Raw genomic sequence first — 14919 nt, forward strand, 5'->3', positions numbered from 1 at the left:
GTCAAGGAAGCAGGATCAGCAGGAACCAAGACAGCAGGATCAGCAGGAACCAAGGCAGCAGGATCAGCGGGATCAGAACGGCAACTAGACACTCCAAGGAGGGACCTCGTTGCAAGGCGAGGTTCTGGAGTCAGACACCGGCCTTAAGTACTCTGCCGGCGTCTGACGTCATCCAGGAGGTTGTCCAGCATTTCTGGGTGCTGGAGTTTTAAAAGCTCCGTCCTCGCGCGTGCGTAGCAACGCGGGGGGGCGGAGTCAGCATCGGCCTCGGTGGCGTCTCCCTCGTGGAGACACCGCAGCCATGCGGCCTAGCAGGCCAGGAACCCGGCGGTTTTACCCGCGATCCGGAGTGAAGGCCCCGATCGTGAGAGAGGCGACCGGGGCCGCAACAGTACCCCTCCCTTATGCCCCCTCTTTAAAGGACCGGGCCTCCCAGGATGATCCAGATGGAATTGTCGCAGGAGGGACTTATCTAAAATGTTGCGGGCAGGTTCCCAGGTGTTGTCTTCATCTCCACAACCCTCCCAGACTAACAGGTACTCCCATTGGCGATTGAAAAAGCGTATGTCAAGGACCTCCTGTACTTGGTATGTAGGGTCCTCAGCCTTAGGAGTCGTTGCATCCTCTGGTGGTTTGCGATGAAAGCGAGAGAGAATCACTGGTTTAAGAAGGGAGACATGGAAAACATTGTGAATTCGCAACGTGGATGGCAGTAGTAATCGATAGGAGACCATACCAATCCTCTCTGCCACACGAAATGGACCACAGAAGTTAGGTGCCAACCTTTTAGAAGGCAGCCTCAGATGGATGTTCTTCGTGCTGAGCCTGACACGGTCTCCCGGATGGAACACTGGAGCTGGTCGACTGTGCTGTTCTGCATTCCTTTTAGCAGTCTTGGCAGCAGAAGCTAGTTTGTTTTGGATGGACTTCCAAAGTCCTTGAAGTTGTTGTGCTGACAACTGTGCTGCTGGTGACGAAACTGGTATGGATAGAGGCAGGGGTGGCTTCAGTTGTTTTCCATAGACTGTTTGGAACGGGGATCTTCCAGTTGCAGAATGAATTTGATTATTATAGGAGAACTCAGCCCAGGGAAGTAGCTCTGCCCAATTGTCTTGTTTCTCATTCACAAAAGCTCGGAGGAATGTTTTCAACGAGCGATTCATTCGCTCAGTTTGGCCATTACTTTGAGGGTGGAATGTCGTGGAGAAGCTGAGCTGGACCCCAAAGCTCTTGCATAAGGCTTTCCAATACCGGGCCGTAAATTGTGGTCCCTGGTCTGACACTATGTCCTGTGGAAGTCCGTGAATACGGAAGATGTGTTGTGCAAACAATAGAGCTAGTTCCAGAGCAGATGGTAGTTTGGGTAAAGGCACAAAGTGGGCCATTTTAGAGAAGCGGTCCACCGTTACCCAAATCACTGTCTTCCCTAGTGAAGTTGGTAAATCCACCACAAAATCCATGGCTATGTGTGTCCATGGCTCCGTGGGGACTGGCAATGGCTGTAGAAGACCCCAGGGGAGGCCGACCTTCGGTTTCTGTCTGGCGCATGTGGAGCAGGACTTTACATAGGTTAGAACGTCTCGTCGTACGTTGGGCCACCAATAGTAATGGTTCAATAATTCTAATGTCCGGTCTCGTACGGCATGCCCGCCGGTTAGAGAGTCATGGGCCCAACTTAACACTTCCTTTCGTAGACGTTTAGGAACTACCGTCCTTTCTTGGGATTCGACAGTGACAGCGACCAACCGAACCTTGGCTGGGTCCAGGATGTATTGAGGGCTTTCCTCCTCCTCCAAGACCAAGGTTCGAGATAAGGCATCGGCCCGGACATTCTTCGAAGCTGGGCGGTAATGAAGAGTGAAGTCAAAACGGTTAAAAAAGAGTGACTACCTGGCTTGCCTTGAATTCAGCCGCTGTGCTTGAGACAAGAATTTGAGGTTCTTGTGGTCTGTATAAACCGTTATTGGATGAACAGCCCCCTCTAGCCACTGCCTCCACTCCTCGAAAGCCAACTTGATTGCCAGGAGTTCTCTGTCACCTATGCTGTAATTGCATTCGGCGGGTGAGAACTTCTTCGAGTAATGGGAACACGGGAGCAATTGCCCTGACTTAGAATGTTGGCTGAGTATGGCTCCTACCGCGAGGCTAGAGGCATCGACCTCTACCACAAAGGGGCGCTGAGGATCAGGGTGGTGCAAGCAAGTGTCTGTTAGAAAGGCTTGTTTCAGATCTTCAAAGGCCCGGATGGCAGTCTCTGGCCATACTTTAGCGTCTGCGCCTTTACGAGACAGAGCGGTGAGGGGTGCCACTCTACGCGAATAATGGGGAATAAAATATCTGTAAAAGTTAGCAAATCCCAGAAATCGCTGTAAGGCTTTTATTCCCGTGGGGCAAGGCCATTGGGTGATTGCAGGATCCCAGGATCCATCCCAGGATCCCAGGATCCATCTGGAATCCGGTAGACAGCACTATGTAGCCTAGGAATGGTAGCGACTCGCACTCGAACATACACTTCTCGAGCCTTGCATATAAGTGATTGTCTTTCAGAACTTGTAGCACTTGTCTGACATGCTGTCGATGGGATTCCAGATCCTTAGAGTAGATCAATACATCATCCAGATATACTATGACGTATGAATTCAGCATCTCCCTTAGTACTTCGTTCATGAGATTTTGGAAGACTGCCGGGGCATTACACAGTCCAAAGGGCATTACCAGATATTCATAGTGCCCATCCCTGGTGTTAAAGGCAGTCTTCCATTCATCTCCCGGGCGAATGCGTACTAAATTGTAAGCTCTTCGTAGGTCAAGTTTAGTAAAGATTTTGGCTTCCTGTAGTCTATCTAGGAGCTCAGGGATCAACGGGAGCAGATAGCAGTCTCGTTTAGTGATGGCATTTAATCCTCGATAGTCTATGCAGGGTCTAAGCGAGCCATCCTTTTTTCCCACGAAGAAAAACCCTGCTCCAGCAGGCAAGCGAGAGGGGCGAATGAAGCCTTTAGCTAGATTCTCTGTGATGTATTCTGACATCGCTCAGTCTCGGTTAGGGACAGTGGGTACACTCTGCCGCGAGGAGGAGTGGTTCCGGGCAGTAAGTCTATCGCACAGTCAAAGGGTCGGTGCCGTGGGAGAATCTCTGCTTTCTTCTTAGAAAATACCTCTGCGAAGTCTCTGTAAGGTGCTGGAGGGAGTACCGAAGTACTTAACAAGGACACCTGAGCTGGCCATGGGATCTTGATGCAATGAGAAAAACAGAAGGGGCTCCACTGCGCGATTTGTAAAGTGTCCCAATTAATTACTGGAGGATGTTGCTGTAGCCAGGGTAGGCCCAGCACCACAGGGTGCACTGCTTTCTCCAATACCAGAAAGGATATTTCTTTGGAATGCAGTACTCCGGTTTGGAGCGTCAGTGGTATTCTGGATTCGGATATGGTACCTGGAAGCATGGTGCTTGAATGGAGGTGACACGTAGCGGAGGATTCCGCGTTACGGTTGGCAGGCGTAATTGATGCACTAAATCTATTATGATGAAATTCCCCTCTGCCCCCGAGTCAATGAAGGTCAGAGTATGAAAATGCCCTCCAGGGTATTTAATAGTCACAGGAACTGTACATTGAGGAGCAGAACCAGCGCAGCCTAGGAGTAGCTCCCCGATACCACCTAGGCACGAGTGTTTTCCGGCCGTTCTTTGCACTGTGCTAGGAAATGCCCTTTGTCACCACAGTAAAGGCATAACCCTAGCGTGCGACATCTCCTTCTCTCCTCCGCTGTCAATGGGGTGCGACCTATTTGCATAGGTTCTTCTTCGGCGCGCCCCGCGTGGGGTGTTCTTTGGACAGCAACTGGAGTTATGGGTCTGGAGAACGCCGGGGCTAGAGGTACGGAACGGCGTGACGGGCATCCCTCTTTAGCCCGTTGCTGAAGTCGTCAGTCAATGCGGCCGTCCATGTCTATAAGATCATTCAGATCATCGGGAATGTCCCTGGCGGCCAGTTCATCTTTGATACGACTTGCCAAGCCCTCCATAAAGATTCCTTGTAAACAGTCATCACGCCAACCCACTTTCATGGCGAGAGTCCAGAATTCGATGGCATAGTCCGCCAGACATCGGGATCCCTGTTTTAACTGTAACAGTTCTGATGTTGCCATAGACAAGCGGGCAGGTTCGTCAAAGACTTGCCGGAGGTTGAGGACGAACTGCTGGAGGTTGTGTAGTAAGGGATCTTGGCGTTCCCACATTGGGGAGGCCCAATCAAGCGCTCTCCCATTGAGTAGTGAGAAGATATAAGCTACCTTCACTGAATCGGAAGAGAATTGGGCAGGAAGCAGGGAGAACCGGACGTAGCACTAGTTTAAAAAACCTCGGCAAGCCTTGGCGTCCCCCGCATATCGTGTTGGAGTTGGGAGCTGGGTGGGTGTCACCAAGTTCATGGTAGGAGCCGGAGGTGGTGTTGGTGGTGGTGATTCTGGAGCCGCCGCCTCCAGCCGGTTGGCCAAACGCTCAACGGTGGCGGCCAGGACATCGAGGCAGTGTTGCTGCTGCTGCAGTCGTTGTGCCATCCCGGGAATGGCTTGCAAGCCGGGTGCATCCGCTCGGTCCATGGCCTTGCAAACTGTTGCTGTTGCGGGGTGAGGTGGACCCTTGGACCGGCCTGATGGAACCGGAAGCTCCGTAGAGGACAGGCCGGGAGGCGGAACCAAGCTGAAGTGCTGAAGGCGTCTTCACCCTGGAGATCCTAGATCCCCCCAGGAGGAGCCCGTAGGGATCTGGACCGCTGGGACTTAGGTGGCAGCAGCAAGACGAGTCGAGGAGACAGTTCGAAGGTCAGGGCAGGCGGCAGGCACGGAATATCAGAAGCAAGCTGGGGTCAGGAACCAGGAGATCAGCAGCGAGAGGAACAACCGGAGCTGGATCCGGGACAGGAACACGGAAGAGGACACAGGACCCACCGGAAGAACTGGCAGGCTCCGCAGGGCTGGAGAGCAGGATCAGCAGGAGTCAAGACAGCAGGATCAGTGGGATCAGGACGGCAACTAGACACTCCAAGGAGGGACCTCGTTGCAAGGCGAAGTTCTGGATTCAGTCTTAAGGCCAGTCAACAACTGGCCTTAAGTACTCTGCCGGCATCTGACGTCATCCAGGGGGCTGTTCAGTACTTCCGGGTGCTGGAGCTTTAAAAGCTCCGTCCTAGTGCGCGCACGCGTAGCAACGCGGGAGGCGGAGTCAGCCTCGGCCTCGGCGGCATCTCCCTCGTAAAGACACCGCAGCCATGCGACCTAGCAGGCCAGGAACCCGGCAGTTTTACCCACGGTCCGGAGCGAAGGTAAGCGGCCATGGCCCCGATCGTGAGAGAGGCGACCGGGGCCGCAACAACACCTGTCTTGATAAACTTACATTGGCTGCCAATAATGCAGAGAATATATTACAAAACCTGTGGCATTCTTCACAAAGTATTTATGGGCAACAAACCGACTGGCTGAATTTCTCAATCCGCTTACACACCCCACACAGAACATTAAGATCAGCAAACAAAGGACTACTTCAAATTCCTTCAGTAAACACAGCCCACCTCACGTTAGTACATGAGAGGATCATCTCCATTGCAGGTCCCAGTTTCTGGAACACGATGCTTGCTGATTTGAGAGTTGAAACTGAGTTCAAAAAATTTTAAAAAGCCTTAAAGACCTGGCTTTTTAAACAAGCACATGCAGATTACCTTGAGAAAGGCTAAAACAGCCAGAATCAAAGATTGGCACAATTTTTTTTCATGTTCTTGTTTTTATTTCTTTTATTATTAAGATATTTGTTTTCATACTAAAAGTGTTTTGTAAAAAAAAAATTTCTTTCTTTTTTCTGATGCATATCCTGTGCTCTTATGATGTTTTTATGTAAACCATTGTGATGTATTTCGAATGACATTATACAAAACTTTTAAAATAAATAAATAGGGCAGAATGACAAACTAAAGAGTAGCAAAATCCCTGCTACTGATAGTTTACTCCCCAGAGTTCTGAAATAACTAAAAAATGAAATTGCAGATCTGTTTCTGGTAATTTGTAAACTATCATTAAAATCATCTATTGTACCTGAAGATTGGAAGGTGACCAATGTAATGCTGATCTTTACAAAGAGCTCCAGATGTGAGCCAGAAAACTATTGACTGGTGAGTTTTTCAGTGCTTGGAAAAATCATAGAAATTATTCTAAAGACCAAAATCACAGAACATATAGAAAAATATGATTTAATGGGACACAGCATGGTTTTACACAAAGTCTTGCCTCACCAATCTTCTACATATTTTTGAAAGGGTTAATGAACATGGATAATAGTAAGCTGATGGGTATAGTATATTTGGATTTTCAGATGGCACGTGACAAAGTCCCCCATAAAAATATCTTGAGAAAGTTAAAAAGTCACAGGATAGGAGGGACTGTTTGGGATCTTGCCAGATACTTGTGACCTGGATTGGCCATTGTTGGAAACAGGATATTGGGCTTGATGAACCTAGACTTTGACCCAGTGTGGCAATTCTTATGTTTAATGATTCTTCTTGTATGACTAGACCTAATTCTTCTTGATTATTCTTGCATTATGGTGTCTGTCCCAGCATTGTATTAACACTAACAACATTAGCAAGTGTAAATATGTGCAGGTAGTTTTCATAGAAACATAGAAATGACAGCAGAAGAAGACCAAATGGCCCATCCAGTCTGCCCAGCAAGCTTTCACACGTTTTTAAATTTTTATTTATTTATTTAATTATTTTTCTCATACTTATCTGTTACTCTTGGCCTTTAGTAACTTTTTGGTTCTATTTCCTGTCCACCCCCGCCATTAATGTAGAGAGCAGTTCTGGAACTGCATCTGTGAAGTATCTAGCTTAATTGGTTATGGGTAGTAACTGCCACAATAAGCAAGCTACTCCCATGCTTATTTGTTTACCCAGCCTGTGCAATTCAGTCCTTGTTGGTTGTTGTCTGATTATAAATCCACTTTTCTTCATTCTCCCCTGGCAAGCCCACCCCTAACTCCTCCTCTTTTTCGGATTTGCATCACACATACGATATGGTGCTATCGCATGCATTAAAGATGTTTTTGCATGCATTAACGGGGCTTTTCGCATGCAATAAGCCCTTAGCGCATTTTGATAAATGACCCCCTAAATTAGAAAACCCCCGCAGTGAAAGAATACTATCAATATCAATCAGCTGATGTGTCACACAAAACATCATATGGTTATTCATATCTTTTCTTGATATATATTCTTTCTTGATATAATTTTTTAAAGATTTGGTTGTTTTGTGTGACACAGTTGATTATTGGTGAGATCTTATTATATGGTACAAAATTATACATGGGCATCAATTTGTTTAAAAAGCCCTGCTGTGTACTGGGTACCATACATTATTTATTCTAATAATTGTTCTTGTTTTTACAGAGCTGCTCGATGCCACAATCTGGACCATGGTTGGAAGCATGAAGGCTTCTGCAATACATCCTTCTGTCACAGCGAGTAATTCACACTGCTGAGCTCTTGCAGAATTTTTGAGGAAGCATAATCCTGACAGCTCTTGAAATTCATGTCTCCATTAACATACTAAATACATGTAACTTTAGTGGTAGGGACCAAACTAAGAGAAAAAATAGATCATAGATGACAATCTCAAAATGCACCATTTGTTGTGTATTTTTTGAAAATGTAGAATAGTTTGTATTAAGGAGCATGCCAAACTTTCCTGCTTGATTTCAGTTTAGATCTGCTGAGTTCACAGCTTCCATTCCATGGCATTCTTGGAGTCCTATTTTTCCTATGAAGCAGAAATACAATTCCTAAAATGCCAGAGGATGGCAGTTTAAAGAATAGCATTTTCCCAAATTTCACAGGGCTTCTGAGATCAGTTGACATATACAGAGGGCAATAATGAAAGGCATTTTTGTTGTTAAAACAATGTTTTACCCACAGAAATGAGGGCTTTGATTAAAGCACGCTCTCAGTGCTGGCATGTTGGTTTAAAATGTATTTAATTTTGCATACATTGTTAATAGGTGATCCCAGAGGAGAAGGTGGAGGTTAAAACAATATGCATAGTTTTGTAATCAAAACTGCATACATTGTTTTTGACAGAAAACTTATCTGCAGAGTAAGCAGGCACAATTCTTTCTAGGCAGGTTTTTCAGGGGACAATAAAGAAAGCAAAAGTTCCTATAATGGGTAAAACTGTTGTCCATGGTAGGTATCTATAAAAGGCATTGTTAAATAAATCAGGATAATACATTCCTTTCTTTTAATTCCAATATGCATTTTAAAACATTTGAAGATCAATAGTTCAGGTTTTCCAGTGGGAAAAAAACCTACAAATCAGTTGGAAAATGGAAGTGAACAAACTTGCCCGCAAAAAACAAGTCTTGGTGCTTATGTATTATGAGAGGGTAAGCAGTCTGGATGGGTAAAGGATGAAATGGTGTGGGAAAGTTGAAACAATGTCTCCAAGAAGCTGTTGCCACTGATCAATATTTTGCCCTGCTAGCAGTATTGATTTTATAAATTTGAAGGAACAGTCCTGATGCATGTATATTTGGAGTAATTTGAGCAATTAGATACAAGACTGTATGTATATTGTATGTATTACAAGACAATTTACACAAAGGAGATAGAAGCACATGATATGTGAGTGCTACTATCTGTAAACATGTGCAATCACGTCAATTTATATTCCAGTTACCATGTAATTATACAGCTAATTGCATGGAAGCTATAGATCTACTTTCCTCATGCCCCTCTGGAAATAGAGACAGGGCACATACTCTCATCACCAGCACAACCAAAAAAGTGTTTTAACTGCAATTATAAAATAATTAAAAACAGATAACTTGTGCATTTTTCATCATGCAAAATAACCAGAATGGAATGTGCACTGTAATTCATCTGCACAAACCCATATGACCTATTCAAACTCAATGGCTCAGCCCTATAACTGAGAGATATTTTTCTTTAAGTTCAGAAAATGTGTTGTTCTAAGACCACACACAAAGATCAAATTTGCTGATCATACAAAATTATTTAAAGTTGGTAAATCACAAGAGAATTGTGAGATATTTCAGGAGGACTTTGAGAAACTGGGACACTGGGCACCCAAATGGCAGATGACATTTAGGGGCGGATTTTAAAAGCCCTGCGCGTGTAAATCCGGAAGGATTTACGCGCGCAGGGCACTCACGCACCGGCGCACCTATTTTGCATAGGCCGCCGGCGCGCGTAAAGCCCCGGGACGAGCGTAAGTCCCCGGGCTTTGTAAAAGGGGTGGGGAGGGGGCATGTCGGGGGCGTTCCCGAAACGACGCGGCGTTTCGGGGGCGGGCCCCGGCGTTTCGGGGGTGGGCCCGGGGGCGTGGCGCCAGCCCGGGGGGCATGGTTGAGGTCTCCGGACCAGCCCCCGGGTCGGTAACAGCGCGCCAGCAGCCCGCTGGCGCGCGCAGATTTACATCTGCTTTTAGCAGGCGTAAATCTGCCAACAAAGGTAAGGGGGGGGTTAGATAGAGCCGGGGGGTGGGTTAGGTAGGGGAAGGGAGGGGAAGGTGTGGGGAGGGCGAAGGAAAGTTTCCTCCGAGGCCGCTCCAAAATCGGAGTGGCCTCGGAGGGAACAGGCAGTGCGCGCTGGGCTCGGCGGGCGCAGGTTGCACAAATGTACACCCCCTTGCGCGCGCCGACCCCGGATTTTATAAGATACGCGCAGCTACACGCGTATCTTATAAAATCCAGTGTTCTTTTGTTCGCGCCTGGTGCGCGAACAAAAGTACGCGATCGCGTATTTTTTTAAGATCTACCCCTTAATGTGGACAAATGCAAAGAGATGCACATAGGTGAGAGCAACCTAAATTATAGCTACACGATGTATGGTTCCACATTGGGAGTCACTACCCAGAAAAAGTATCTAGGTGACATTGTGGATAATATGTTGAAATCCTCGGCTGGGTATGCAGGCAAATAGAATGCTAGGAATTATTAGGAATGTTCAATTGTTTAAAATGAATGAACATCCAAAACAAATGGACCCCTTTTGTTTCATTTTTGGGGCCCATAAAATGAATGAGGTCCTCCCCATGAATGAAACATATCCTACGCAAAAAACAACAAAGGGACTACCTTACACCGTGGAAGATTTTATTAGAGATGCCCGACTCGAACTGAGTTTCGCCAACAAGGCTGCATCAGGGGCTAAAATGTTAAAAAAACAATAAATCATTTTATACAGAGAAAGATTTTTAAAACACTTCTGGTAACCCAAAAAACTCTATCATAAAAAACATTTTTATACAATATACCAAAAACATAGAAAAATACTTATTTCTATATCAAATGCTCATCATAAAGATGTAAAAAATCCATTCGTAACCTACATATCCTAACATTTTTATATTGTATAGCAAGATCTTAAAGATATAATTGTCAATTTCTCATACTTATACGAAACAGCAACACATATATATATGTAGAGAACGGGGATAATTACCTTTATGTTGTAAACATACTCTCACCACAGTAAGAGTCAATATACCAATCTGTAAATTGGTTGTTGCAATAAAACTAGACAAAAAACACAATTGAAAGTTATTTAAGCAAACTAATAATCACATATTATAAATTCTTATATATGATAAAATAGAAATTTTTATTAAATATATCCTTAAAACATAACTGATATTAAAAAATGTTTATAATTATATATCATTAGTACAAATATTTGTATTATGACGATGTATTGCCTAATATATGTATTGCCTAATATATGTATTGTTACACTAAATTTTTTTTTTTTTTTCTAGAAAAACATTTTTTTTAGAAAAAAAATTTTTTGGGGGGTGTCACTGCATCCATAATGATTTATACTCAATCGAAGAACATGACATCTTTTTCTTTTTGTTCAAAATTGATTTCAAAATATTAATGGTATTTGGAAAACACAAAAAAGAATTTCACTAGAAACCAAAACCACTCTAAATCTTAACATACATTCAAAGGGGATACAGTCAACATAGCATTCTGTTAAAACTAACTAGTACTGCAGTTAAATGAATTCACTTGCAATATATTTATTTATATAACCATTCAAACCAAAAAAGGTATAAAAATGTGAGATCAAAATAATGATGAACATATCAACTATGCATTCCAATCAATTAATAAAATGCAAAGCTTTAAAAGCTAAAAAGACAGAATATTCAAAATTGCTGCAACAATTAATTTAAAGATTTTAGCGATCTGGCTATGTCCAATATTGATAGATGCATCAACTATGCATACAAATCAATTAATAAAATGCAAAGCTTTAAAAGCTAAAAAGACAGAATATTCAAAATTGCTGCAACAATTAATTTAAAGATTTTAGCGATCTAGCTATGTCCAATATTGATAGATGCATCAACTATGCATACAAATCAATTAATAAAATACAAAGCTTAAAAAGCTAGAAAGACAGAATATCTAAAACCAATGCATTGGTTTTAGATATTCTGTCTTTCTAGCTTTTTAAGCTTTGTATTTTATTAATTGATTTGTATGCATAGTTGATGCATTGGTTTTAAATATTCTGTCTTTAGATATTCTGTCTTTAGATATTCTGTCTTTCTAGCTTTTTAAGCTTTGTATTTTATTAATTGATTTGTATGCATAGTTGATGCATCTATCAATATTGGACATAGCTAGATCCTAAAATCTAAAACCAATGCATTGGTTTTAGATATTCTGTCTTTCTAGCTTTTTAAGCTTTGTATTTTATTAATTGATTTGTATGCATAGTTGATGCATTGGTTTTAGATATTCTGTCTTTAGATATTCTGTCTTTAGATATTCTGTCTTTCTAGCTTTTTAAGCTTTGTATTTTATTAATTGATTTGTATGCATAGTTGATGCATCTATCAATATTGGACATAGCTAGATCGCTAAAATCTTTAAATTAATTGTTGCAGCAATTTTGAATATTCTGTCTTTTTAGCTTTTAAAGCTTTGCATTTTATTAATTGATTGGAATGCATAGTTGATATGTTCATCATTATTTTGATCTCACATTTTTATACCTTTTTTGGTTTGAATGGTTATATAAATAAATATATTGCAAGTGAATTCATTTAACTGCAGTACTAGTTAGTTTTTAACAGAATGCTATGTTGACTGTATCCCCTTTGAATGTATGTTAAGATTTAGAGTGGTTTTGGTTTCTAGTGAAATTCTTTTTTGTGTTTTCCAAATACCATTAATATTTTGAAATCAATTTTGAACAAAAAGAAAAAGATGTCATGTTCTTCGATTGAGTATAAATCATTATGGATGCAGTGACACCCCCAAAAAATTTTTTTTTCTAAAAAAAATGTTTTTCTAGAAAAAAAAAAAATTTTTAGTGTAACAATACATATATTAGGCAATACATATATTAGGCAATACATCGTCATAATACAAATATTTGTACTAATGATATATAATTATAAACATTTTTTAATATCAGTTATGTTTTAAGGATATATTTAATAAAAATTTCTATTTTATCATATATAAGAATTTATAATATATGATTATTAGTTTGCTTAAATAACTTTCAATTGTGTTTTTTGTCTAGTTTTATTGCAACAACCAATTTACAGATTGGTATATTGACTCTTACTGTGGTGAGAGTATGTTTACAACATAAAGGTAATTATCCCCGTTCTCTACATATATATATGTGTTGCTGTTTCGTATAAGTATGAGAAATTGACAATTATATCTTTAAGATCTTGCTATACAATATAAAAATGTTAGGATATGTAGGTTACGAATGGATTTTTTACATCTTTATGATGAGCATTTGATATAGAAATAAGTATTTTTCTATGTTTTTGGTATATTGTATAAAAATGTTTTTTATGATAGAGTTTTTTGGGTTACCAGAAGTGTTTTAAAAATCTTTCTCTGTATAAAATGATTTATTGTTTTTTTAACATTTTAGCCCCTGATGCAGCCTTGTTGGCGAAACTCAGTTCGAGTCGGGCATCTCTAATAAAATCTTCCACGGTGTAAGGTAGTCCCTTTGTTGTTTTTTGCGTTGGCTACGTGGGACCGCCTTCCGATTTGTTTTATTGAAACATATCCTACGCATTTTATTTGTTTAGTCCTCATAAGAGTTCTATAACTCATTAAAATCTATGGGGCTTTAGGATTCAAAGGGAGATCATGTGGATTTCTCTATAGCAACTAGCCCTTGTCTGTGACTCATATGTGATCTCACAGCCTTGCCATGGAATGGGCAGTACAGGTCTGCAAGGAGACCACAATGCCAACATATCAGAGTGAAGCATTTCTCAAATTTAGCCTGTCGCCGCCCTGTGGATCCAGTGACACTGATCTTGGGTTCTGAATATGTGCAAAGACTGTGCATTTCTTCTTGGATATTGTCTGGGAAGGTCTTGCTTCAGGTTGAGCTCTCACAGAGTGTTCAGCTGTGCTTTGTCTTTTGTTAAAAAGTAAAAATCTTACAAATCTTTTTGACTGCTGTATTCTGCACTATTCTCACTGTCACACTCACCCACTCAGAAAGGAAGGCTTGTGACAGGCTGCTAGCAGTGGCAGTTTGCCACGGCTTTTCTTCTCTCTTTGAGAAGGGTGCAGGGCAGACAGGGTTATTCTGTGAGTGGAAAAGATTGGGAACAGCTGTGCCGCAGAACAGTACAGAGTGGGTTTTTTTTTCTGTCTGGGAGGGCATAGTCTAGTTCAGTGGTTCTCAACCGGTGTGTCACGACACACCAGTGTGTCACCAAGCACACACAGGTGTGTCGCCACACTTCCCAGTCCCCCGCTGACCCAGCTGCTCCCCCTACCCAAGTGAAATAGGTCCTCCACCTGGGCTTAAAATGCTGATAGCCCTGCGGAACGCGGCAGGATAGCTGGAGTCAGTGGCATCGGCATGCTCTCTTCTTCCCACCCGCCCCCTTCACGGCCCAGAAGAGGAAGTGGTGAGCAGCAGGTGCATGCACGGAAAGAAGAGACCATGCTAGTGTGGGCAGCGTCAGCCCAAAGAAGAAAAGAGATGCTTAGCCTGAGGAATGAGTAGCGCGGTTCAGAGAAAAACGAAGAACAACGTCAATCCCCTTTCTCCGTGAGGACTGAAAATGAAGGATGTTGCTGCTGCCTTTAGGGTTGGAAGTGGAAGAGGCTGCTGCTGTCGCTAGTTCGGGGGGGGAGGGGAAAGTGAGTGAATGAGCAAGCATATGGGTTTGAAATCCTGTGTGTGTGTGTGTGTGTGTGTGTGAGTGAGACAGCATGTATGTGAATGATTGAGGCCTCTTTATGTGAAAGAGAGTATATGTGTGTTTGAGATCCTGTGTGTGAGAGATAGCATGAATGTAAGTGTATGACTGTGAACCTGTATGTGTAAGTTTGTGATTGAAAACCTGTTGCATGAGAGTATGTGTATGTGATTGAGATCCTTTGGGGCGGATTTTAAAAGGCGCGCGAATAGCCTACTTTTGTTTGCGCTCCAGGCGCAAACAAAAGTACGCTGGATTTTAGTAGATACGCGCGGAGCCGCGCGTATCTGCTAAAAACCTGGATCGGCACGCGCAAGGCTATGGATTTTGCATAGCTGGCGCATGCCGAGCCGCGCAGCCTACCCCCGTTCCCTCCAAGGCCGCTCCGAAATCGGAGCGGCCTCGGAGGGAACTTTCCTTTGCCCTCCCCTCACCTTCCCCTCCCTTCCCCTACCTAACCCACCCGCCCGGCCCTGTCTAAGCCCCCCCTTACCTTTGTCGGGGGATTTACGCCTCCCAGAGGGAGGCGTAAATCCCCGCGCGCCAGCGGGCCTCCTGCGCGCCGGGCCGCGACCTGGGAGCGGGTACGGAGGGCGCGGCCACGCCCCCGGACCGCCCCGGGCCGTAGCCACGCCCCCGTAC

General features: G+C 43.3%; 1 protein-coding gene across 1 annotated transcript in view; it reads left to right on the forward strand.

The window, feature by feature from the left end:
* LOC115087277 (clusterin-like) overlaps nucleotides 1-7674 on the forward strand; it is an 812938-nt gene extending 805264 nt beyond the window's left edge. The window contains exon 6 of the mRNA XM_029594258.1: nucleotides 7440-7674. Coding sequence (XP_029450118.1) covers nucleotides 7440-7518 — 79 coding nt within the window. The 3' untranslated portion in view covers nucleotides 7519-7674. The remainder of the gene's footprint in view (nucleotides 1-7439) is intronic.
* Nucleotides 7675-14919: the final 7245 nt, after the last annotated feature.

Source organism: Rhinatrema bivittatum, chromosome 3 (genome assembly GCF_901001135.1).
Source record: "Rhinatrema bivittatum chromosome 3, aRhiBiv1.1, whole genome shotgun sequence".
NCBI lineage: Eukaryota > Metazoa > Chordata > Amphibia > Gymnophiona > Rhinatrematidae > Rhinatrema > Rhinatrema bivittatum.